This window comes from Peromyscus leucopus, chromosome 3 (genome assembly GCF_004664715.2).
Source record: "Peromyscus leucopus breed LL Stock chromosome 3, UCI_PerLeu_2.1, whole genome shotgun sequence".
Classification (NCBI taxonomy): Eukaryota; Metazoa; Chordata; class Mammalia; order Rodentia; family Cricetidae; genus Peromyscus; species Peromyscus leucopus.
In genome coordinates, this window is record NC_051065.1 from 49,632,902 (window position 1) to 49,658,689 (window position 25,788).

Genomic DNA, 25,788 nt, shown 5'->3' on the forward strand with positions numbered 1-25,788 from the left:
ATATTTAAGAGATTTCTGATGCTCACAAGTTTGCAAACTTGTCGACACATTCAAGACATGGGGGTAGAGGGGTGGAGAGATGGCTGAGTTAGGAGTATTGGGTACTCTCCCAGAGGACCCGGGTTCAATTCCCAGCACCCACATGGCAGCTCACAACTGTCTGTGACTCCAGTTCCAGGGGAGCCGATGCCCGCACACAGACACACATATAAGCGTGGTTGGGTGGATAGCTCAGTCAGCTAAGTGCTTGCTATGCACACATAAGGACTGCGTTCAGATCTCCAGCACCCATGTAAGAAGCCAGGCATGCTGGCACGTGCCCATAATCATAGCAGGCAGGGAGAAGGAGACAGGAGGAACCCAGACTCCTGCTGGCTATCCAGTCCTACCAAACGGGCAAGTCCAGCTTCAGTGAGAGACCCAGTTTCAAAACATAAGGTCATGAGGGCAGAAGATGCTCAGTGGTTAACACCAAATATTCTTGCAGAAGAATACAGTTTGGTTCCCAGCACTCACACCAAGCAGCTCACAACAGCCTGTAAGTCCAGTTCCAAGGAACTGGTGCCCTCTTCTCACCTTTGTGGGCACCTGCACTCGTGCACATATCCACATGCATATATAGGATAAAAAACAAATCTTTTAAAAATATAAGGTAGAAAGAGCTAATATACCCAACTTGGCCTCTGACCTCCACATGTGCAAGCACACCTGCATAAACATAAGCACACATGAAAAGAACCAAAAAATAAAATTTAATTTAAATATAGTACAGTGCTATATAATTCTTTTACAGTACAAAAATAATTGTAAAAGTTTTTTTTCCCATTTCTAAGTATACATTACAGATTTTAAATAGTACATTGATGCTATAGACTGTACACATTTCCCATTCCCCATCCTGGAGCCTTTTTCCTCTGGGCTGTCCTCTGTGAGAAAGCCTGAAACCCTGTCAAGACAACCAGAAACAATTACCCTCCTAACAGAATTGCATGTGCTTCACTTTAAGTAGCCTTCATGTTTCCATCTCAATCCTGTAGATTAAAAACTTTAAAAAGTAATCTAAAACTCTGCTGTTGGGGGAATAGACATCCTTCCCTCAAGACAGGAAGATGTCAGACTACTGAGTAGTAAACTCTGAAAACCTCCCTGGGAAGTACATCAGCACGAATGGCTGTCTTCCGGGAATGAAGACCTAGAACTGAGCGGCACCCCACTGGAAGATGCCCACAGCTGCCAGGACTTGCTCCTGCCCTCCCACTACCCTGTTCCTTTAGAGTAAGGGAAGTTTGACAAGAATGCTTCAGAGAACTCTTCACAGCCATATCTGACCCACCTAACATCCTTGACGGTGAGAATCAGCTGTGACTGAAGAAGCAGGAACAACAGAACCAGAAGATGGAGCGTTGGCGTAGGGAGATGATGTGACTCTGTTTCCTGGAGTTCTGTTAGACCAGTACTGTGATTTGTGCTCTGGACCCATCAGATCTGAGCCTAATGTCAAGGATGGCACACTGGCCACCTTCTGAACAGACCTGAAGAGCACCTGGGGGCTGGCCAGATGTGGAGGCTGTGTCCAGCTGCTGCCCCATTGCTCTGGCTGCTCTCACTCTGGACCGGCTTCCCTCTCCTTTCTGCTCAGCACCATGCCACCTGCAGCGGGAGGCGGGGGCAGGAGGAAGAACTAGCAGTGCTTCCAGGAACTCTTCCACATCCTTCCCAGTCCACTCTCTGCTCTATGAGGATGGGTCTGCGTGTTCTGGCTGGTGACACTGTGTACCTCAAACTTACAGAAGAAAATTAGAGAGCATAGAAACAAAGGTAATCGGATATAGAAAAAGATGTCTGTTTTCTGAAAGTGGGATGTAAGTCTGAGAATACTTGGTTGTAGAAGGAGGTTTATGTATCTCAGCTCAGAGACAGGAGGCTGAGATATAACGGAGAGGCTAGCCATTAGGAGGTCCCTTCCAAGGACCCTCATTTATAACTATCAATGAATCCCTATAATGCGTGCATGGTGTAATGTAATATAATATGACAGGTGGTGGTGGTGCACACCTTTAATCCCAGCGCTTGGGAGGAAGAGACAGGTGGTTCTCCAAGTTCGAGGCCATCCTGGTCCACAGAAAACCCTGTTTCAAAAAACCAAAACTAAACAAAAATGTACATATGTTGCATGAAAACCTTCACAGCCCTATGTTCAGATTGCTGTTCATTCAGCTGATATACGAAGAAGTTTGCCCTGGCCTTGTCTCCTAAAATACAAGGTAGTGGAGACTCTGAGATCGGTGCACCTTCAGAGACACCATATTTTTCCTTTCCCTCATCTTTAAAAACCCTACAGCATTCAACTTGTCTCACTGCAACAAGCCAGGAGCAGCGTTGACTTACTGAGAGAGTGAGCCTCTGAGCCTACTCTCTGCTAATGACTGCACAGTTGGTAGAGGGTCTCACGGCCATCCTCAGAATCACACACTGGGGAAGACTTCTTCCCAGGACTCAGAGGTATTCTTCACGGATGGGCTAATGAACAAGATGATGGAAGATGATCAAATGATAGTCATTCCTTAGTATAAAAGTACTTGTCACTGCAGCTAGGAGAAAATGTCCTGAAATGCTAACAGAGAAAGAAAAACAAAACTATAATCTACTCTTAAAAGCCAGTGAATTATATAAGAGTATTCTGAGTGATTTTGGAAGAAAGGCACGGGGAAGTCCAAAGTCCTTTCTCCAGTAGATTACATGGGGTGTCAGTACAGACCAGGGAGATCTGTGCTTCCCGATGGCTAAGTCTACACATTCCAGCCACTCATCTTGACGTGCTAAGAGTGAGGAAGGAAATGTCAATCAAACAGGGTCTTGGATCCCATGTTCAAGTGCAGGAGAATAGTTCCAATTTGATGTGAGAGGAAGCTGGTCGCTGGTCCCTGGCCCAGGGCTGGGCTCTTTAGATAGGCACTCTGTTCTCCTTGGCCCACTTCTTCATAATCCTGATGATATACTCCACTTGGGTGTTTCCTGTGCTTCTCAGTAAGTGCAGCACTTCTCGGAGGGTCTCTCTGAGGAAAGGGTGGGCAAGAACACATGGCTCAAAGAGAAGGAAAACTGGCAATCTCACACTGTTACACTGTATCCAAGTGAGGCATCTGTGCTCATGGATCCTCCACTGAGCGCAAGCCACTTACAAAGTTACTAGTTTTCTAGCCACAGCAACCAGTGGCTTCTTCAACAGATTGGTTTAAAAGCGGTTCATATATACTAAGAATAGAGATGTGAACAGCAGTAAGGACTAAAATTTGGTGAATATCCAGCATTTATAATTTAACTAATTAAAAATGCTTTAACTTAAAAATTCACTTTGTTTATGCATGCATGTGTCCCTTTGTGTATGTCTCTGAATGGATGTGCACGTGTATGCAGTGCCTGAGGAGACTAGAAGAGGGCGTCGGATCCCTTGGAGCTGAAGTTACAGGGGTTTGTGAGCCGTCTGTCATATGTGCTGGGATTCAAACTCCGGTCCTCATGGCTGATCAGCAAGTATTCTTAACCACAAGCCATCTCCAGCCCCAAATTCCAGTTCATTAGAGTTAAAGCTCGGATTTTAATGAGCTATAATGAGGCAGGCTGAAGCTTCCCTGTTCTCTCATCAGAACGCTGGCGGCTGTCTGTGGGTCTGCTCCTCTATAGGCCTGTTTTCTATTCCTTTCTCTCCGAGGACCCTCCTGCGCCCAAGTGCTTTCATTTGGGATTGTAAATAGATGCAGAAGGTAAATTTTGATAATTTGCTTGAAAAATTATTAATTTTTCTATCCATATGCATTAAGCAATAAATATATTACATAGAGTTATTTTTAGAATACTGAATTAATGAATTAATTTTAGCCAAGGCTGGCCTTTCTGGACTTGAGCTCACAATTCTGCTTCAGGATCCCAAGTGCTAGGAATTTAAGTGTTTTAATTTTTATTCAAATAGAACTATAAGACTCTTAGTTTTACATAATCAAATATCTCAGCATTTCCTGGAATATACGAAAGCAGGAGCAAAAACAGAATTTCACCCATGTCTACCCTATTCCTCTTTCTTTGAGGCCTGAATTAGACAGCAGAAGGAAAAGCCAATAGGCAAAGAGAGCAGAAACGTGAATGGCATTTGTTTACTGAAATGGCTGTTCATCTGGAGGTATACCATGCCCTGGATTTGGAGGCTTTCATACGCTTAGTGTCCCCAGTATGTATGACTTATAGTCATTTGACTGCATAAAATAAGACATTTCTGGAAGAAAAGGTCATACAGAAAATCTAACATCTCAACGTTTCTATCTTTGCAGTTTCCACAGGCACCTGTCCCAGGGGCGGTGGGACAGAAGTGCCTCTCTCCATTTGTTTACTTACTTGGGCTCTCTCCCGGCTAAAATCATCTGGAAAATGCCGACACAGGCGCCCCTTTTGCCTTCCCAGTATTCAGGGTTGGGATCCAGCCTCTCTAGGACATCAAAAGCTTTGGCTGAATAGTAGAACTGGCCCATCTGCACAAAAGAAAGTATGGTGGTAGCATTGACTTTAGTCAAGAGGCAGAATGGAATGAAATATATGGAGTACAGAACAGGATGAAACAAATGCACACACACACACAAAACCATTTTGAGGTAGCAACTTAGGTACATTTCAATTCCTAGCCAATAGGAGAGGACCCCAGTTTACGTGCATAGGTTTTTTTTAAAGCCACATGCTTTTACTTTCGGTGATAGAACATTTTGTCTGCATACTGCTGAATCATGCTGCCATCAAGCCATTTGTTACTTCTAATTCTCTTTCACTCTCGTGAGAAACTGGTTGTTGTCTTTTTAAAAGGTGTTTTTCAAGTCTCCTAAATACTAACCTGGTTGTATTCAGCTCAACATTATCTTTTCCAGATTATCTTAAATGCTTAGAATGCCTAGGCAGTGACAATTTTAAGTACAAAATCTCTTAATTTATTTTGACAGACATCTTTCCCAAAGACATGACACATTCAGGACACGTGGAGCATGGCTGAGTTGGCTCGTAAGGCCCCTAATTGCTGGGTGACCCTCTTTACTGTTGATGTGGTTGCCCCTCCAACCTACTTCTCAGCCACTGACCACTTCCTTAAGTCTGTACTGCATTCTCAGCTTTATACTGCAGAGAGCATAAACTTCCTTCCCTCAGAACAAATAATACCCTTCCCTTGTCCCATCTTTCTTCCTGTCTCTCAAAAACAAGTGTTCTTCCTCTTCTCAGGGTTAACCTTTCTGTCTTCACATTTCTTTACAATATGCAAAATAACACACATATAGAGCAATGTGTGAAACACGTACAGCTTACTGTGTGTGAATACAAGTGGAGAGACCACCCAGGTCCACACACTATGGAAAACAAGACTTTAGCATATCCCTGCCAATGATCCCTGCTTCTTCCTCACTCAGCGGCAATTGCTATTCCCACTTCTATGCTCAATTCTTAGACCCTCTTTAGACTTTCATCTTCTACCTCTGCATCTTTGAATTTTGTCTTGGGGGCAGTATGTTTGCTATAGCACGTGTGGAGGTCAGAGGAAATCTTGGGGTAGTCAGTTCTTTGCTTCCATGTGGGTCCCAGGGATCAAACTCAGGTTTGCTCTGCTTAGCGGCAAGTAACCTTACCTGCTGAGCCACCTCACTGGCCCTCTGCATCTTTTAAACAATGTCATCAAGTTTGCCTCTCAGAGTTTTATCTATATGAAGTACTGCATTTGGCTCAAAACTAACATTCATCTACATTATTGTATATAGTACTAATTAGTTTTTTCCTTAGGTATTTTCTTTTTGTGTTTTTATTTCATTGTCTGTTTGCCTGCATACATGTCATGGCAAACATGTGGAGGTCAGAGGACAACTCGTGGGAGTTGGTCCTCTCCTTCCATCATTTGCATCCCAGGGATCAAACTCAGATTGCCAGCTTTGGCAGCAGGTGCCTTACCCACAGAATGATATCACTGGCCAAGTTTTAGTTTTATTTTATGTATAGGGGTGTTTTGTGCACATTCATCTCTGTGGACAGTGTGGATGCCTGGTGCCCATGAATGTCAGAAGGAGGATCAAATCCTGAGACTGAAGTTACAAATGGTTGTGAACCACCCTATGGTTGCTGAAAATCAAATCTGGATCCTCTGGAAGAGCAGCAAGTGCTCTTAACCGCTGAGCCTTCCCTCCAGTCATTAACATCCCCAGTTTTATTTTTAAATAATTACAGATCTATAGGAAATTACAAAGATAGGATGATGTCTCCTGTACCTCTCACAATTGCTCCCAATGGTTATAGCTTCTGAAACGATAGTAAAAAGATATCAGAATCAGGAAGTTTACATAGGCACTGTGGAGATGACAGTCCTGCGGAGAATGCTAACTTCCTCCACTATCAAGATTCAGATTCCTCCGTCACCAGAGATTGCCCTGCTTCCAGCTTACAGTGACGGCAAGCCCCTCCCTGTACATCAGCATCCCTAACACCAGCCCCCACTACTATTTCTTGATAATCTTGTCACTGATGTTATAATTTCAAGATTTTGTTTTGTTTTTCGAGACAGGGTTTCTCTGTGTAGCTTTGGAGCCTGTCCTGGAACTCGCTCTGTAGACCAGGCTGGCCTCAAATTCACAGAGATCTGCCTGCCTCTGCCTCCCGAGTGCTGGGATTAAAGGCATGCGCCACCACTGCCTGACTCAAGAATATTTTTTATACATGTTATAAAACACAAAACTGTTTTCTTTACTCAGCATAATGTATATGATAGTCCTTATTAATTTGGGTATCAATTTGTTTTCACTATATCACTCTGCAAAAGTAGGGATCACCCCAAAATTTGGTTTGGATCTTGAGATTGATGATGCTCCCCATGAGGAGTATGAAAATGTTTCTTATCTGTAGAACCGAGATCAATAAATTTATTTATTTATTGTGGCACTGTGAGTTGAACTTAGGATCTTGAGCATGGTAGGCAAACACTCTACCAGTCACCTATTTCCCAGCTTCCTGAGAAATCAGGAAAAGGTGTGTGTGTGTGTGTGTGTGTGTGTGTGTGTGTGTGTGTGTGTTGTGTGTGTGATTGCCAGTGTGCCACAGGAATTGGTTCTCTCCTTCCACCAAATAGGTTTCAGGGACCGAACTCACATCATCACGTGTTTTGGTGGCAGGTGCCTTTACTTGCTAAGCCATGCCAGCCCTTAACCTGTTTCTGAGGGCTTCATTTTTCTTTTTTCTTTGAAACAGGTCTTAAAATCGCTACATAGCCCAGGCTGCCTCCAAAGTTGTGAGTAATCCTCCTGCCTCTGCTTTCCAAGTGCTGAGATCAGAGGCATGTGCTACCACACCTAGCTAATCAGTACTTAAATGCTGATGGTGATTCCTAATCTGTTTCCAGATGACATGTTTCTCAAGTCAGAACCAAATTTCTGTCCATCAGCTGAATATTTCTACCTTGATAGCTCCTGAGATTTCAGGGCCTTAGAAATCGGAAGCCTCCTTCTAAATCATTGTTTATATGCAGATGAGACTCTGAAATACTAATCCCTGAGGTCACATAATTCATAAAAAGGGTGACAGTCTTCTCACCAACAGCTAGCCAGCCTCCAGGACTCTCATTCGCTGATGAAACATGACACTGCTCCTGTCTTCCTTTCCCGGGACCCACTCACCTTGTAACAGTCGTTGGCAATGAGCTGTAAGAGGCTGAAGGACTCGCCAGAGGTTTCCATCTTGAGATAAAGTTCCCAAGCTAGTCTTGGTTTTTTATTCATGATATCTACAAAAGGAAACACCTGTTATTATTATTTATGACAGTGTCTCAAGACACTACCTAAGCTGTCGTTCAGCTTGAACCTCTCCAGTGATGGGTTATAGGCGTGCACCGCCATTTTCAATCTTAGTTTTTATTTATGTGTATGTGTGTGTGCCCTCGGAAGCCAGAAGAGAGCACTAGGTCCCCTGGAGCTGGAGTGAGAGAAGGTCATGAGCTGACTGGGGGCTGGGACCTGAATTCTGGTCCTTTGCAAGATCAACAAGCACTCTTAACCACTGAACATCACTTCAGCCCCCAGGCTGGCGCTTTTTAAATGTTCAAGAACTAAGCCCTTTACTATGCTGTTCTATGGACTTGGATTTATATCCCCAAATACAAAATGGTGAAGTGTTGCCATTTAACTGGCTCCTTACCAGAATTAAACCAAACTTAAAATACTTAAGACTTATCTAATTATATTTTAGACTGGGTTGATGTCTAGAAGTTTCTACTTTGCTAAAGAGTTATTATTCATTCAATCCTGCTCAGTTTCATCCTCACAGAATCTAACTGCTAGCCAGGTGTGGTGGTCCTTGCTTGTAATTCCAGCTTTGGAAAGATTAAGGCAATGGGATTGGAAGTTTAAGGCCAGCCTTAAAGGGACACAGAGACTTTGCCTCAAAATACTACTAGCACCACCAACAAAAAGAATATGTAATTGCTAAAATTTTCCTGTGACTACAAAAATGTGCTGAACATTTTAAGTATAGTTTTAAAATGGTTATTTAGTATCGTGTGTGTGATGTTTGTGTTTGGCCTTGAGGGTTATGAGCCAGGGTCCATATATGGTGGTCAGAGCACAGACCTGTTAGTTCTCTTCTTCCACCTTTCTGTGGGTTCCAGAGATGAGCGCTTACCTGCTGAGTCATCTCAGTGGCCCTTGGCACATATTTGAAATCTGACCAAATAGTAACAATGGCCTGACCCTTGTGCCCAGAGCAGGCACCATATACAGAACTCCCAGAGTTCTCTTTCCTTCTCTTCTATGTTTTCCTGTCTAATATTTAATTTTAACTTAGTGCCCTATTGTTGTTGTTATTTCTTGGTTTTAAATTTTTTGTTTATTTTTGGTTTTTATTTTAAACATTTATGTTTGATTCATGGAACTGGAGTTATGAGCCCCTTGTGAGCTATCTGATGTGGATGCTGGGATCCAATCAAGTTCCCTCAAAGAGCAATGAGTACTCTTGACTACCAAACCATCTCTCTAGCCCAGATTAGCTATAAAAAAAAATTCACTCTGTAGCCCTGGATGGTCTAGAACTCATATGTAGACCAGGATGGCTTTGAACTCACAAAGATCTGCCTCCCTCTGTCTCCCAAACAGCTTTATTTATTTTTTTATACAAGTTTTAATATATCCCAAGCTGACCACAAACACATCATGTAGCCAAAACTTACCATGTAGCCAAGGATGGCCTTGAACTTCTGATCTGACTTCCTCTTAAATAGTACTGTTTTTTGTTTGTTTTTGTTTTGATTTTTTTGATTTTTTTATTTTTTAATGTGCATTTGTGTTTTTGCCATGGGTGTCAGGGTCCCCTGAAACTGGAGTTACAGACAGGTGTGAGCTGCCATGTGGGTGCTGGGAATTGAACTCAGGTCCTCTGGAAGCAGAGTCAGCACTCTTAACCCCTGAGCCATCTCTCCAGCCCCTGTTTTGATTTTTTTAAACTGGCGCTCTCAAAGAACATAATTAGACCTGTAATTATGGGTTTCTTGGTCTCAGCCTCCTGAATGCTAGTATTGTTTAGGCTATCTGATATGATTTCATTCTCCCTTCACTGAAGATGACTTATTGCCTCTCTGTCTTTATTGTTCATCCTTTCTGTTTACCTTTCTCCCTACATTTTTTTCTGTTGCTCAATCTAATTACTAGTATTATGCAGTTTATTTCCCTTCTATCCCTACCATTAATAATTAATATTATAGCACACAATGTACTCTTCTTATTCCTTTAATTCCTAAAATTATTGGAATTGGAGAGGCGGTTGCTTTTAATTGACTGCTGCTGCATTTTCATGGTAGGCAGATCCATAGTTAGCATTATTTCTTCACTTACTGTTCTATTCTGAGAGCAGAGCTGCAGATTGGGCCTGGTGCTCTGAGCATGCGGGCTGAGGTTTTAGCTGCTGAGCTACACTCTGGGACCAGAAGGGGAGAAAAAACACTGAGCACTGAAAACTCTTTCACTGAAAGAATACAAGTGATTGAAAAACAAAATCCAACCAAAAACATAATCCCAGATGTGCAAAGCCCGGTGCAGAGCCAGGGGTAGGGACAGACATCTTTAGTCCAGCACTTGTCCCAATGCAGAAACATAAAAACCCTGAACAATCAAGACAATACAACTAAAAATTAAAATTTCACAGTAATGCAGTCCAGTGAGAGTGAAATGAATTAGGTGAAATCCTGGACAAGGAATTCAAAAGAATGACTATGAGAACATTTGTTGAAATCAAAGATGGCTCAGTGGTTAAGAGCACTGGCTGCTCTTCCAGAAGACTCAGATTCCGTTCCCTGAACCCACAACTGTCTGTAACTCCAGTTCCAGGGGAATCCAATGCCCTCTTGTGGCCTGGACAAGCATTGCATGAAGACTGTACATGTATACATCCATGAACATAAAAAAAAAAAAAAAAAAATTGTTTTTAAAGCCCTAAATTACTAAAATAAAATAAAACTTAAAAGTCAAAATAGATATGAAAATGAATTCATAATAGGAAATACTAGAAAAAAACAACTGAAATTTCTAAGTGAAAAATTCAGTAAGTCATACAAAACTTTGGTGGGAGGCCTTGGCAGTAGAATGGATCAAGCAGAAGACAGTCTCAGGGCTTGGGAGAGAGCAGATGAGTGTGACAGCTAATCTTGGTTATCAACTCGACTATATCTGAAATCAACTAAGACTCAAGATTCTGGACATACCTGTCAGGGGTTCTCTTAATGGATTATTTGAGGCCAGAAGACCCACCCTAAATGTGGGCCACAACTCAGGGTAGCAGCCTACATAGAAACACTTGGGAAAGGAAGCTTTTGCTTTTTACCTGCTTGTCCTCACTCTAACTGACAAGTTCATCTGCCCTGTTGCTAATGCATTCCTTCGCCTACACTAGAACTAACTGCTTCAGGATTCCAACACAGACTGAAGCACGGCAGGTCTCTGGAGTCAGTGCCGGAGTATATCTAGGACTCCAGTGCCAGATTGGGAGACTGGTGAAATATCCACCCCTTGGGACTGAATACCTACCGGAGTCTCAGTCTTTCCACCATGAGACAGCCATTGTTGAACTATCTGGACCCTAGCCTGTAAGCTAGTATAGCAAATTGTGTGTGTGTGTGTGTGTGTGTGTGTGTGTGTGTGTGTGTGTGTCTGTGTGTGTATACACATTCTCTCGGTTTTGTTCCTTTAGAGAATGATGATTAATACCATGAATTAGGACAGTTATATAACAATGAAAATGAAGTATTAATAGAAGATGAAGAAATGAGATATATAGGACATGATTAAAAGATTAAATATATAATTCATGGGCATAGAACAGAGAGACATTGAAGACAAAGGTACAGACATATTTAATAAGATCACAGTAGAAAATGTGAAAATCTAGGGAAGAGATATTTATCCAGATATAGGAAGGAGGCTTTTAGAATGCCAAGATAAGACCAGAAAAGAACCTCCCATGCCATAGTTAAAACACTAACCATATACGGGCCCAAAGAATATTAGAAGCTTCATGGGAGAATGTAAAGACAACTCCATCAAACAAGGGTAAATTTTGCAACAGAAATTCTACAAGTCAGGAATGCATGGAATGTCGTATTTCTCAAAGACAATAATTGCCAACCCAGATTACTGTACTCAGCAAAGCTATGCTTCATAGCTGAAGAAAGAAAAACTTGCCATGATAAATACAAACTAAAAGGAACTTATGTTGACTAAAACAAAACTAAGTGGAAGGAATCATACACACTATAAAGACAGACACCCTATGAAGGCATAGGAAAGAGCAAACCACAGGAGAAAGGTAAATAAGCAAAAAGAAAACCTATAGCAAACATATACTAAATGGGGAAACTCAAAGACTTTTCACTAAAACCAAGTGTCCATTTTCTCTACCCTTTAAGAAATGTTAATGTTGCTGGGTGGTGGTGGCACACACCTTTAATCCCAGCACTCAGGAGGCAGAGCCAGGTAGATGTCTGTGAATTCGAGGCCAGCCTGGTCTACAGAGCGAGCTCCAGGACAGGCACCAAAACTACACAGAGAAATCCTGTCTCAAAAAGACAAAAACAAAAGTAAATTTTAATGTTTTAAAACTTTCTCTACTCTTATTCAATATAGTCCTTGAGTCTTAGCTAGAGCAATAAGACAAAAGAAACAAATAAAACAACAGTAATAAGTCAAATTATCCCTACTTGTAGATGGTATGATCTTTTTTATTTGTTTGTTTTTTTGGTTTTTCCAGACAGGGTTTCTCTGTGTAGCTTTGCGCCTGTCCTGGAACTCACTCTGTAGCTCAGGCTGGCCTCAAACTCAAAGAGATCCACCTGGCTCTGCCTCTCAAATGCTGGAATTAAAGTCGTGTGCCACTACTGCCCAGCTAGATGGTATGATTTTACACATTGGAAACTCTAAAAATTCTACAGGAAAACTTTTAAAACTGATGAACCCTTTCTACAATGTATACAAAAACGGTATACAAAAACTAACATGGTCTAAAAAATAGTAGCTTTTCTATATACCAATAACAAACTTGCCAAGAAAGAAATCAGGGAAACAATTCCATTTATAATAGCTTTAAAGACAGTGCAACAACTGGGAATAAATCTAACCAAGGAAGAAAGAGACCCACACAATGGAATTGTAAACACTAACAAAAAAAAAGGCACTAGAAAAATGAAAGAGCCACTATGGTATTGAGTCAGCAAAATAAAAACGGCTATATTACCAAAAGCAACATACAATTTCAATGCAATTGCCACAAAAGTTCCAAAGACATTCCTCACAGTAACAGAAAAAACAAAAACAAAACAAAACAAAATGCCACAATTCACACAGACGTACAAAAGAGGTATGGGTACAAAAGCAGACATGTAACTCAGTGGAACAGAATAAAGGACCTACAATTCAGTCAGTGCAGTTATGGCCGCCTGAGTTTGACAGGGGTTTCCAAACCTAATGGGGAAACAGAGCCTTTAAAACACATGGTGCCGGGGAAGTGGACATCCACATACAGAAGATGGAAATGAGGTCCCTGTCTCTCACTCCACTTAAAACTATGGACCTTAGCCTAAGAGCTGAAACTAAACTGTTAGCGGAAATCACAGGGGAAATGCTCCACGACAGAGCCATAGACAAGGTCTTTCTGAAAAGCATTCTAACAGCTTAATAACTGAGGCCAAGACTTAACAAATGGGATTTCTTGAATTAAGAAGCTTCTAAGAAACATCTAAGTGAAGAAGCAGCCTACAGAAAGGGCAGAAATATCATTTAGCTATATATCTGATGGAAGACTAATGTCTGGAATATGTAAAGAGTTTCAACAACTCAAAATATCCAAAATCTAAATAGCCCAACAAACAAAGGGGCTAAGAAAATGAACAGTTCTGAAAATATAAACTGTAATGGCCAATAAGCATATGCTAATGTCAACAACCTTAGCAGTCAGAGACATGAAAATGAAAACCACATGGGACTCCATCTCTTCTCACTCAGGATGGTTATCTAACAGAACAAGTACGGAGCGTGTGGAGAGAAGAAACTACACACCGTTGGTGGGAATATAAATCAGTCCAACGGGTACAAAAGGCTGTTATCAAAGTTTCTCAAAATCTCAAAATAGTGGGGCTGGGTTAGAGAGGTACAGCACGAGGCCCCAGGTTTGATCCCTAGACCACAAAACAACAAAGCAAGACTGCCTAAAATAGAACTCCACTAAGATTCCAGGTCTTTCTACCATAGACCTTGCACACCTATGTTTATTTCTGCAGTATTCGTAACAGCCATGCTGGGGAGATAGCCCAGGTGCCCACCACAGACGAACAGATCAAATATGGTACACACATACACACACACACACACACAGGATATAAAGAACAATGAAATTATGTTTTAGAAAATAATACAACTTAAGAGCATTGTATTAACAAATGAAAACTCAGACAAACATCTTATCTCATCTGTACATCCTAGATTTTATACAGATTCACAAGACCATTTCTCCATAGGATATGAAATCAGAAGGGGGATGGGGAATGGAGAAAACTATGGGAGAGTGTGTGGGGTGGATATGGTCAGAGTATATGATATACTTGAAGTTGTCTTGATGAAACCTGGCACTATGTATAATGAAGATATGCAAAAAAAACTGAGAAAAGAGGAAAAAATATGAGAGACTTATTACAGGTTATCAGTGAACAAAAATTACATTTTGACATGTTGCTACTTTTCAGGCTTGAAAAATGAAAAGGTAAAGCCAGCCTGACAGCACCATTTCCCTAATGGCGCTGAATGTAGAGTCTGGAAGCTTTAATAAAGCTAAAAGAGGCTGACATCTTGCCGCAATGGCAGTGGTATGTCAGTGTGAATGGTGGAACTAATCATGGGTGAAGTTACACATCATATTCCCATGGCAGCTCTTACCACGGAACATAAATAACCCTTCATTTCAGTGTCTGCTCATTCTACAGAACAAAGAAGTGTAGGAAATGCTTAATGTGATTTCCAAACAGATTACACAATGGGAAAGGAAAAGAGGAGCCTTCTAATGTCGAGAAAGAAAACTTACAGCAGCGAGCTAACCAACTGAGGTAAATGTAATCATTTTTCAACTTCTCGCTTTGGATCAGGAGGAAAACCTAGGAGAGAGGAAAGGGAGTAAACATGAGGCCAGGGCAGCACTAAAAATGGACATGATCAACTAGACCAGGCTGCTGATACTGCAGCCTTAGAATTTCCTAGCAAAACTGAAGTAGAGGAAAACATTAATATTATAAAATCTGTATGTTGATTGACACTGTACTTTTTAAGAGATTATTTATATTTATGTGTAGGCATGTGTGTCTGCTTGAGTTTATGCACACCATGAACATGCAAGAGTCCACAGAAGAAGGTGTCAGATCCCCTGGAATTTGGATCACAGGCAGTCGTAAGCCACTATACAGGTGCTGGGAACTAAACCCTGGTCTTTGCAAAAGCCAATAAGTGCTCTTATTAATAGATGGTTGAGCCATCTCTTTAGGCTGATCCTGTACTTTTTAATGTGAACCATAAAGAAACAAATTAAAATCATTTGTTCACTGTGTGTGTGTGTGTGTGTGTGTGTGTGTGCGCGCGCGCGCGCGCGCGCTTGTGCACACAGGAGTCTATGGTACGTGTGTAACACGATGTGCACATGGAGGTCAGAGAACACCTTTCAGAAGTTGTTTCCTGCCTCCCACCTTGCTGAAGCAGGGCCTTTGATTTTGCTGCCACGAGTGCTGCATACTCCAGGCCAGCGGGCCTGCAAGCTCCGGGTAGTTCTCCTGCCTCTGCCTCCCTTCTACAAGATGCCACTACAGCCAGCTTTTTTATGTGGGCTCTAGGGGTGAGTTGGGTCACCAGGCTTGCACAGCTAGTTCCTTAACCCACTGAGCCATCTCTCTGGACTGTTTTGGTTTTTGAGGCATGGTCTTGCTATGTGGTTCAGGGTTTATAGGACTGGCGTACCAGTCCCTAGCTAAATCAACCTATAATAGTCCTTTACACTTGGCTATTTTAGTGAGAAGACGCTAAGAATGCTTTAAGGTATGATCATTCAAATGCCTTTAAAAGCAGGCACCTGAATGTTTTTTGTTTTTCAGGACAGGGTTTCTCTGTGTAGCCCTGGCTGTCCTGGAACTCACTCTGTAGACCATGCAATAGAAAAATCCACTTGCCTCTGCTTCCTGAGTGCCATGATTAAAGGTGTGTGCCACACAGACCATGTTAAAGAGAGAACAAAAGCAGGTACCCACCTCTTCGCCCTCACTGGTGTTACCGGTTGCAGCTTTGGCTTGGGCATAATTAAAGTTAAAGATGTCATCATTGTAGAAGTAACTCTGAAAAATGTGTCAAGAACAGGACACGTTGAGTATTAATATGTAAAATATAAAATCATCATCTATATTGACTAGTAAAATAATGAGTAATAATGAATAATCATCAGCTCCACTAGCAAAAAAAAATCTTCTTAAAGTTTATTATTGCTGGGCATGGTGCCACACACTTTTAATTCTGACACTCAGGAGGCAGAGGCAGACACATCTCTGTGAGTTTGACGACAGCCTGGTCTACATAGTGAATTCCAAGCCAGCCAAAGTGACATAGTGTAACCTTGTCTCAAAGGAAAAAAAAAAATTAGGGCTGGAGAGATGGCTCAGAGGTTAAGAGCACAGGTTGCTCTTCCAGAGGTCCTGAGTTCAATTCCCAGCAACCACATGGTGGCTCACAACCATCTGTAATGAGATCTGGCGCCCTCTTCTGGCATGCAGGGATACATGCAGGCAGAAAGCTGTATATTTAATAAATAAATAGATAAGTATTTAAAGTGTGTGTGAGTGTGTGTGTGTGTGTGTGTGTGTGTGTGTGTGTGTGTGTGTGTGTCTGAGTGCCGTGGCACATGTAGAGGTCAAAGGACAATTTTGTGGTGTCAGCTGGAGCTCTTTCTTTCATTGAACTCAGGTCACCAGGCTTTTGAAGCAATTTGCTGTCCCCACAGGAATAATCTTAAGGAATTAAGCCAGGTATGGTGGCACACAACTCCTATCCTCGAACTTGGGAGGCAAAAGCAGGTGGATCTCTGAGTTCGAGGCCAGCCTGTGTTGGTTGTTTTTGCTCTTTTGCTTTGGGGGGGGGGCTGCCACCCAGCTCCCAAATAAATCACATGGAGTCTTACTCTTACTTATAAATGCCCGGCCTTAGCTTGGCTTATTTCTAGCCAGCTTTCTTTAACTAAAATTATCCCGTCTACCTTTTGCCTCTGGGCTTTTACCTTTCTCTTACTTCTGACTTTCACTCTTACTCCATAGCTGGCTGTATAGCTGGGTGGTTGGCCCCTGATGTCCTCCTCTTTCTCTGGCTACTCCTTGACCTCTTTCCCAGATTTCTCCTCTTATTTCTTTCTGCCTGTCAGCCCTTCCTGTCCTTTCTCCTGTCTCACTATTGGCCATTCAGCTCTTCATTAGACCATCAGGTGTTTTAGACAGGCACAGTAACACAGCTTCACAGAGTTAAACAAATGCAACATAAACAAAAGGAACACACCTTAAAATATATTCCACAACAAACCTGATCTACAGAGTGAGTTCTAGGACATCCAGGACTACACAGAGAAACTGTCTCAAAAAAAAATCCAAACAAACAAACAAAAAAAGGATTTAGATTAATTCCTTGATGCTATCACACCAGCACAGAAAAGGAGCAAGCTACAAATGTATAACTTTGGGGAGTGGGGCATGATTCTCCTTGAATTCCTTTTTTGTTGTTGTTTTGAGACAGGGTCTCACTATGTAGCCTTGGCTGTCCTTGAACTTGCTCTGTAGACCAGGCTAGCCTCTAACTCACAGAGATCAGCCTATCTCTGCCTCATGAGTTCTGGGATTAAAGGCATGCACCACCATGCCCGATTTGGCCTTGAACTCTTAATTTTCCTGCCTCAGCCATCATTCCCATCTAACACAGCATGTAAGATGTTTCATACATAAAGTCACAAAGATAATTCATACTGACCTTAAAAGAGTTGAGGTAAATCAAGACATCATCAAATTGCTTAAGCAGGAAGAAACACGAAGCCATGCACTGCCTCCCTGGTATTGTATCTAAAATGGGGTTAAGGAAAGGGAAAAGAAACCATAGAAATTCATGAAACCAGAAGTTGTCTTCAGTTAAAATTTGAATTACTGTAGAATTTAGAAATAAGAATGCAACAGAATGTGGTGGCACATGGCTTTAAGTCCAGCACCAGGAGGCAGAGGCAGGTGGATTTCTGTGAGTTCAAGGCCAGCCTTGTCTATATAGAGAGTTCCAAGACAGCCAGGGATACGTAGTGAAACTCTATCTAAAATAAAATAATGAATCCCAGGACCCCTTTCTTAGTCCTGATTTTGAAATTGTGGATTCTGCTGGCCCCAGGCTCGAGGGTCAACTCCCCAAGTCCACAAGAAACACATCCCCTGCAAGTATACTGGTTTTGGTATTCCCTAGACTGCCTTTATGGAGCTTTGGTTTATGCAACTGGTATGGACCTCAACTCAATCAATATGGTCCCGTCTCCACATTTACCTGTCCAACACAACGTAGCACCTCCAAATTCAAGCAGGGAAATAATGTGCCATGGAGCTACCTGATTCTGATCTTACACTTCTATTTAAGATAGCAGATGCTATTTAAAAAAAAAAAAAAAAAGGACATACAGACCAATGGGATCAAATTGAAGACCCTGACATTAATGCATGCACATATGAACACCTGGTTTTTGACAAAGAAGCCAAAACTATACAATGGAAAAAAGAAAGTATCTTCAACAAATGGTGCTGGCATAACTGGATGTCACTATGTAAAAGATTACAAATAGATCCATATCTGTTACCATGCACAAAACTCAAGTCCAAGTGGATCAAAGACCTCAACATAAATCCAGTTACACTAAACTTAATAGAAGAGAAAGTAGGAAGTACTCTTGAATGCATAGGCACAGATCACTTCCTAAATATAACACCAGCAGCACAGACACTGAGCACAATAATTAATAAGCGGGACCTCTTGAAACTGAGAAGCTTTTGTAGGGCAAAAGACATGGTCAATAAAACAAAAAGACAGCCTACATAATGGGAAAAGACCTTCACTAACCCCACATCTGACAGAGGACTGATCTCTAAAATATATAAAGAACTCAAGAAACTAGACATCAAAATATTGAACAATCCAATTAAAAAATGGGCTAAAGAGCTAAACAGAATTCTCAAAACAAGAACTACAAATGGCTGAAAGACATTTAAAGAAATGCTCAACATCCTTAATCATCAGAGAAATGCAAATCAAAACAACTCTGAGATACCACCTTACACCTGTCAGAATGGCTACGATCAAAAACACCAATGACAGTCAATGTTGGAGAGGATGTGGAGCAAAGGGAACACTCCTCCACTGTTGGTGGGAATGCAAACTTGTACAACCACTGTGGAAATCAGTATGGCTGTTTCTCAGAAAATTGGGAATCAATCTATCTCAAAACCAGCCATACCACTCTTGGGCATATACCCAAGGAATGCTCAATCATACCACAAAGATACATGCTCAACTATGTTCACAGCAGCACTATTGGTAATATCCAGAACCTGGAAACAACCTAGATGCCCGTCAACTGAAGAATGGATTAAGAAAATGTGGTACATATACACAATGGAGTACTACTCAGCAGAGAAAAACAATGACAGCATGAAATTTGCAGGCAAATGGATGGAACTAGAAAATATCCTGAGTGAGGTAACCCAAACCCAGAAGGACAAACATAAGTGAATACTAGATATAAAGCAAAGAACAATCAGACTGCAACCCACAGAACCAGGGAGGCTATATAGCAGGGGGGACCCTAGGATGACTGGTTTATAATAAGTTTTGTTTTTACTCAATTACTGAGTAAGCCTCAATGAAACATTTCACTATTAGGATAAGAATTTGTACTGTATCAAGCTGATAATAGAAAAATAAATTTAAAGAATAATAAACTTAAAAATTAAAAAAAAAAAAGAGATAGCGGATGCTAGTATGGCATCCTGATCCACTCCATGGCATTCCAAAGACTCCATGCTGGTTAAGGTTTGTTACGGTCTGCTATGTTCCATAATCTAGTTCTGTACCGTGAACAAGGTCTGTCTGTCCCATTAGACTGTCAGCCCACAGGGCAGGGATTCTTGTTTTATGTGCTGCTATATCCCAATGCTTTAGTAAGTTTTGTTGTACAAATTAAAAAAACAAAATAGGGAAAAGAAATACTATTCAATAAATAGTGTTGGAGAGACATTTGCAAATCTTCAGGAGCAATTAAAAAAAGTTAACAATCAGTTCAGCAAGCATAATTTTTTGCTCTGTAAACCAGGCTGGCCTAGAACTCTGAGATCCATCTGCCTCTGCCTCCAGAGTGCTGGGACTAAAGACACTATTCCCAAGATTTAAATTTTTTAACAGGATAGGGGGTGGGGAGGAAGAAACTCAGTGTAATGACATATGTCTGTAATACCAGGACTTAAAAATCTATCTATCTATATCTATGTATCGATGTATCTATCAATCTATCTATCCATCCATCCAACTATCCTCTCTGGTTGATTTATTACCTATGCACGTCTGTCTGCCTGTACACCAGAAGAGGGCACCAGATCTCATTACAGATGGCTGTGAGCCACCATGTGGGTGCTGGGAATTGAACTCAGGACCTCTGGAAGAGAAGCAAGTGATCTTAACCTCTGAGCCATCTCTCCAGCCCTTTCTCTCTTTTTAAAGATTGTTTATTTGTGTGTGTGTGTGTGTGTGTGTGTGAGAGAGAGAGAGAGAGAGAGAGAGAGAGAGAGAGAGAGAGAGAGAGAGAGGGAGAGGAGAGAGAGAGAGGAGAGAGGGAGAGAGAGAGAGAGGGAGAGAGAGAGAGAGAGAGAGAGAGAGAGAGAGAGAGAGAGAGAGAGAGAATCCCACATGCCCACAGAAGCCAGAGAAAGGCATCAAATTCCCTGGAGCTAGAGTTACAGATAGTTGTGAGCAGCCCAACTCGAGTACTGGGAACCAAACTCCACTCCTCTGCAAGAGTAATACATGCTCTTAACCACTGAGCATCTCTCTTTCTTTTTTAATGGCCTCTTACTGTTTTTTCAACATTTAAAGTATGTTTTATCACATTTATTTATACACTTTGAATTGGGTGTGTATGAGTGTGGTCATGAATCTGCTATGGTGTGCATGTTGAGGTCAGAGGACAAGTTGTAGAAGTTTTGACAAACTCAGGTCATCAGCTTTGGCAGCAAATGTCTTAACCCACCAGCTCAGCTCACTGGCCTTCAGTTTTAATTTCCCCCTTTTTATGTGTGTGACAAATGTGTGTACATGTATGATGCGTATGCATGTTTGTCTGTGTATATACCACAACATTCATGAGTGGGTCCGAGGACAACCTCATATGTTGTTCCTTGCCTTCTAGCTTGTTTGAGTCAGGCTCTCTTGCAGCTTGGCTGCATATGCCAGGCTAGCTGCCCGGCAAACTTACAGGGATTCTCTACTCTCCACCTCCCAGCTCACAGCAGCACTGGGATTACAGATGTCCGTCACTCTGTCCTGATTCGAATGGGTGCCAGGGCTCCAAACTCAGGTCCTCATGCTTGTATTACAAGTGCTTTACCACGGAGCCATCTGCTCAGTCTGGGTTATTTTTATAATCAATAAAATATGCTCTGAGGTTAAGCTTTGCTGGATGTGGTGGTGCATGATGTAATCCCAGCACTTGGGAGGCAGAAGCAGTATGATCATAAATTTAAAGCCAACCTGGTCTACATAGTGAGTTCCAGGCCAGCCAAGACTACATAATAAGACCCTGTCTCAAAACAACAACAACAAAAAAAAGTGAAATTTAAAGGCAGATGACCCATGGGGGGCGGGAGGTGAATCTGCAACATGTCAGATGGTTAATATATAAGGATTTGCTAAAAATTCAGTCAGAACATTTCATATTAAAACTAATTTAGCGTTGGGAAGTGGAGGTGCATGCCTTCAATCCCAGCACTTGGAAGGCTGAAGCTGGTGGATCTCTGAGTTCAAGGCCACCCTGGTCTACAGAGTGAGTTTCAGGATAGCCAGGGTTACACAGAGACACCCTGTCTCAAAAAACAAAGAGGAAAAAAAAACTAATTTAGACTTAAAATTCCCAGGAACTAAGGAGCAATTTTATTTCTATTTATTTATTCTCCTATCACACTTTTAAAAATTATACTTATTTTTTATGTGTATGAGTGTTTTGCCTAACATGTCTGTGGATCATATGTGTACCTGGAACACATAGAGGACAGAAAAGGACATCAGTTTCCCTGGGACTGGAGTTACAAACAGTTGTGAGTTGTCATGTGGGTAGTGGGAATTGAACTTAGGTCCTCTGTAAGAACAGACAGTGCTCTTATCTAATGAGTCATTTCTCTACCTCATACCCCCACCACCACCCAAAAAGGGTTTCCCTATGTAGGCTTGGCTGTCTTGGACCTCACTCTGTAGACCAGACTGGCCTCCAACTCACAGAGATCTCCTGAATGTTGGGATTAATGTACCACCACCACCCAGTCTTTTTTTTTTTTCTAAACCTATTTTATTTTTAATTATGTGCATGTGTGTACATGTGTGGGCATGTACACATGTGAGTGCAGGTGCCTGTGAAGTCCAGAAAGGAATTCTGGATTCCCTGGAGCTGGGGATACAGGCAGTTGTAAACCACCTGATGTGGATGCTGGGAATTGAACTTGAGTCCTCTGGAAGAGCAGCCATTGTTCTTAACCACCAAGCCATCTCTCCAGCCCTTTCTTATCCCTCTTTGCCGACATGTTCAAAAGGGATAATTTTGATCTTTTCTCTTATTGTTGTGTTTATTTGTGGGCGTGTGATTATTGCAACAGTTTCCTATATCCCAGGCTGGCCTTCCCCATGGAGACAAGGATTCCTTGAACTTCTGATCAGCCTGTTTCTGTTTCGAGGGCTAGAATTATAGGTACCAGCTATCATGTTAGCTTAATATGGTGCTAGAGATCAAACCCAAGACCTTGTGAGTACTAGGTGAGCATGCTACTAAATGAGCTACATCCTCAGCGCTCCACTCCAATTTCTAACTCCTTGCTTCATAACAAAAAGCATATCTAGAATCCCTCGATGGTTAGACTCCACTAATCAATATCGACCAACTCCAGTAGGAACTGGGTTCAAAGGACAGACCATAGACATACCACACTCACTAGCCGATCCTCCTACTAACTGGAAAAACTGCTGGGCGATTTTCATATGATCCCTCTGCAAAACAGAACAGAACTGAGAGAGAGAAGACAGGCACAGTATTTTATTTATATTGTACTTAGGATTAAAATGCATTTTCCTGTATGTCATTTAACAAATATCCTTGTATTAAATCATAATCAAGTTCTTATTACCTTATTATTACAGGCACAAAGAAAAATATGACTTGAAATTATGTGAAAACTTAAGTAGACTCGATTAGAGAAGAATCTAACCTCCAAATTCCACCCCAAAATCCATGTAATAAATAAATTTACATATTCAACAAATATGTAACACACTCTCTGACTGCGTCTGAACTTTGTACAGAAGCCACGGACATAACAAGAATTATTGGACTCCTTTATTTATGCAATGAGGATTTGCTGCCTACATGGAGAGACCCAGAGATGCAAGGCTTATTTATTGCATTCTTTGCTTCATCAAGAACTTAAGATGCTATATTAACATGGATAAAAACCTTGGTTTATCTGTCTGTCTGTCTGTCTGTCTGTCTGCCTGTCTGTCTGTTGAGAAAGGGTTGCACTATCTAAGCCAGGGTGTCCTTGAATTTGCGATCCCCTTGCCTTGGCCTGCGGTTATAGCTGTGTGCCACCACGGCCAAGGGCAGCCCAAGGGTAGACTGCTCTCGTAGTTCTAAGAAGCTCTTTAGCCAGGCGGTGGCGGCACACAACATTAATCCCAGTACTCCAGAGGCAGGTAGATCTCTGAGATTGAGGCCAGCCTGGTCTACAGAGTGAGTTCCAGGACAAACCCTGTCTCAAAAAAACCAAAAAAAAAAAAAAAAAAAAAGCTCTTTAAGCCAAGCTCTGGGGAGACTGAGGCAGGAAGACTGAAGATTGATTGGTATGAGCTCAAGGCCATCCTGGGGATATGAGATCCTGTCTCAAGAAAACAAAATTAAAAAAACAAAAAAGCTTTTCTAAAAGAGATGGGGTGTATCCCCAGCACCTTAAAAGCTTTTCTAGAGAAGGAATTTTTCCCATTTTCTAGGTACCAAATCCATTTTCTGTGTTTGTCAGTAAAGAGACGACCATATTACAGTGGGGCTCTTTTAAAGAAATAGCAAGTTTTATGACTACAGCTTAAAAAAAAAATCTCTACATAATTGTTTTTGCAGGGATCCTGGACTGTAGGGTTTAAAGAATTAAAAGGAACTGAAGGACCAAGGATATGGCTCAATGCAAGTATCTACCAAGCACAAGGGTTTGCTCCCTCGCACCCCATCACAACAATAAAGTACAAGGACCCTCGGAAGAACCCAGTGATCATAAGCTTGTTACTGGTTGCTCATTATCATTCATCCCGGTTTTCACATAACTAGAACTTTGCAAACTAGGGGTTACCAATGGTTTCATACTCACCGAACCCATTTCCTGGCCCAGGGCTGCATTAACAACTCCCTTGAGAATATACTCCTGGGAAAACACAATCACACCATCAATCAGTTGTGTGGGTGATCCTGTTGACCCCTTGCACGGACTCTACGTCACATGCTGAGCTGCCTTTCTCGGCTGTACCCTGACTCATGGGAGGATGCGGAGTCCGGTTTGATTTCAGCAGGCAAGAGCCCAGACAGCAGAGTTTACCACTGTACAAGCTCAGTCTTAAGCAGAGATGACTCGGTGGGAGGCCAGGGAGACGGCTCAGTCAGCAAAGGACTCGCCATGTAGCATGAGGACACTAGTTCAAGCCCCAGGGCCCATGGGAGAAAACCATTGTGATCCCAGTGCTGGAGAGGTGAAAACACATTCCTGGGACTTGACAGGCAAGCCAGCCTAACCTAACCAGCGAGCCCAGGCCAGGGAGAGCCCCTGTCTCAAGGAACAGGAGAGACACTGCTTGTGGAAAAGGACCACATCTGTGTCATCCCCCTCTCCAATGTCACAAGGACTACACTTTATTCCTTTTCCTACAGGACAAAGACAACATCTGATACCCACTTACAAGATACTTGCTCTATTGGAGTCTTGTAGCCTCATCTATAGCCTATTTTTTCAGTCTTGGATCAAAAATGTAATGATACTTTCCTTAGAAGTACCATTAGCTTTTATTCAGAGGGCTCATTCTAGGTAGCAAAAAGATACTGGAGCCTTTCATTCCCTTGAGAAAAAGACTTGTTAGGCTCCATCCGGTCAGGAAGTATTTTTCATTCAGATTGTTTTTCTTCTTTCTTTCTTTCTTTCTTTTTTTTTTTTTAAAAAACACATTTATTTAATGTGTGTGTGCACGTGTGTGTGCATGTGTGCTCGTGGGTGTGTGTATGTGTACACGCCATAGCATGCATGTGGCGCTCAGAGCACAGTTGTAGGCTTTGATTCTTTCCATCCACCATGTGGATTCCAGGGACTGAACACAGGTCGTCAGGCTTGATGGCGGCAGCTTTTAGCCACTAAGCCACCTTGCCAGCCTCCTCCGGTCTGGTATTGGATGAAGGGATGCTCACTATGTCCTTAGCACACACATTGTTGGAGATACAACAGAGACACGGTCCCTGACTGCAGGGAGTGAGCGTCCTACTGAGCGGAGAGACAAGCTACCGACACTGACATTAGTGGTTGCTCATTTCATTTCTAGATGTGGATTTTTAAAGCAGATTTTAATATTTCCAAGCTTTAGACTTTTCAGGAAGGATTCGATATTAACGGACCTGAGCCACATTAATAATAATAATAATAATAATAATAATAATAATAATAATAATAATAATAATAATAATAATAATAACAGCCCAGAACATCCACTCTCACACAGACCGTCTTCTGGCTGCCCCTCAGCTGTGTGCCTGCAGTGCCGCCCCCCACAGCACCTGCTCACAGAATGTACGGCACCTCCAGTTACCTGTGGAGTAGTCGGTTCCAGGTCCTTGATTAAGTTGTAAGCTTCCTGTACATCATCTGCAAGG

At 41.9% G+C, this 25,788-nt stretch overlaps 1 protein-coding gene across 1 annotated transcript in view; it reads right to left on the reverse strand.

The window, feature by feature from the left end:
• Nucleotides 1-731: 731 nt before the first annotated feature.
• Ttc26 (tetratricopeptide repeat domain 26) overlaps nt 732-25,788 on the reverse strand; it is a 51,757-nt gene continuing 26,700 nt past the window's right edge. The window contains exons 10-18 of the mRNA XM_028889314.2: nt 25,725-25,780; nt 24,248-24,301; nt 22,817-22,880; nt 17,580-17,668; nt 15,827-15,910; nt 14,620-14,689; nt 7,686-7,792; nt 4,390-4,523; nt 732-3,056 (exon numbers count right to left, since the gene is read on the reverse strand). Of these exons, the coding sequence (XP_028745147.1) occupies nt 2,945-3,056; nt 4,390-4,523; nt 7,686-7,792; nt 14,620-14,689; nt 15,827-15,910; nt 17,580-17,668; nt 22,817-22,880; nt 24,248-24,301; nt 25,725-25,780 (770 nt within the window). The 3' untranslated portion in view covers nt 732-2,944. The remainder of the gene's footprint in view (nt 3,057-4,389; nt 4,524-7,685; nt 7,793-14,619; nt 14,690-15,826; nt 15,911-17,579; nt 17,669-22,816; nt 22,881-24,247; nt 24,302-25,724; nt 25,781-25,788) is intronic.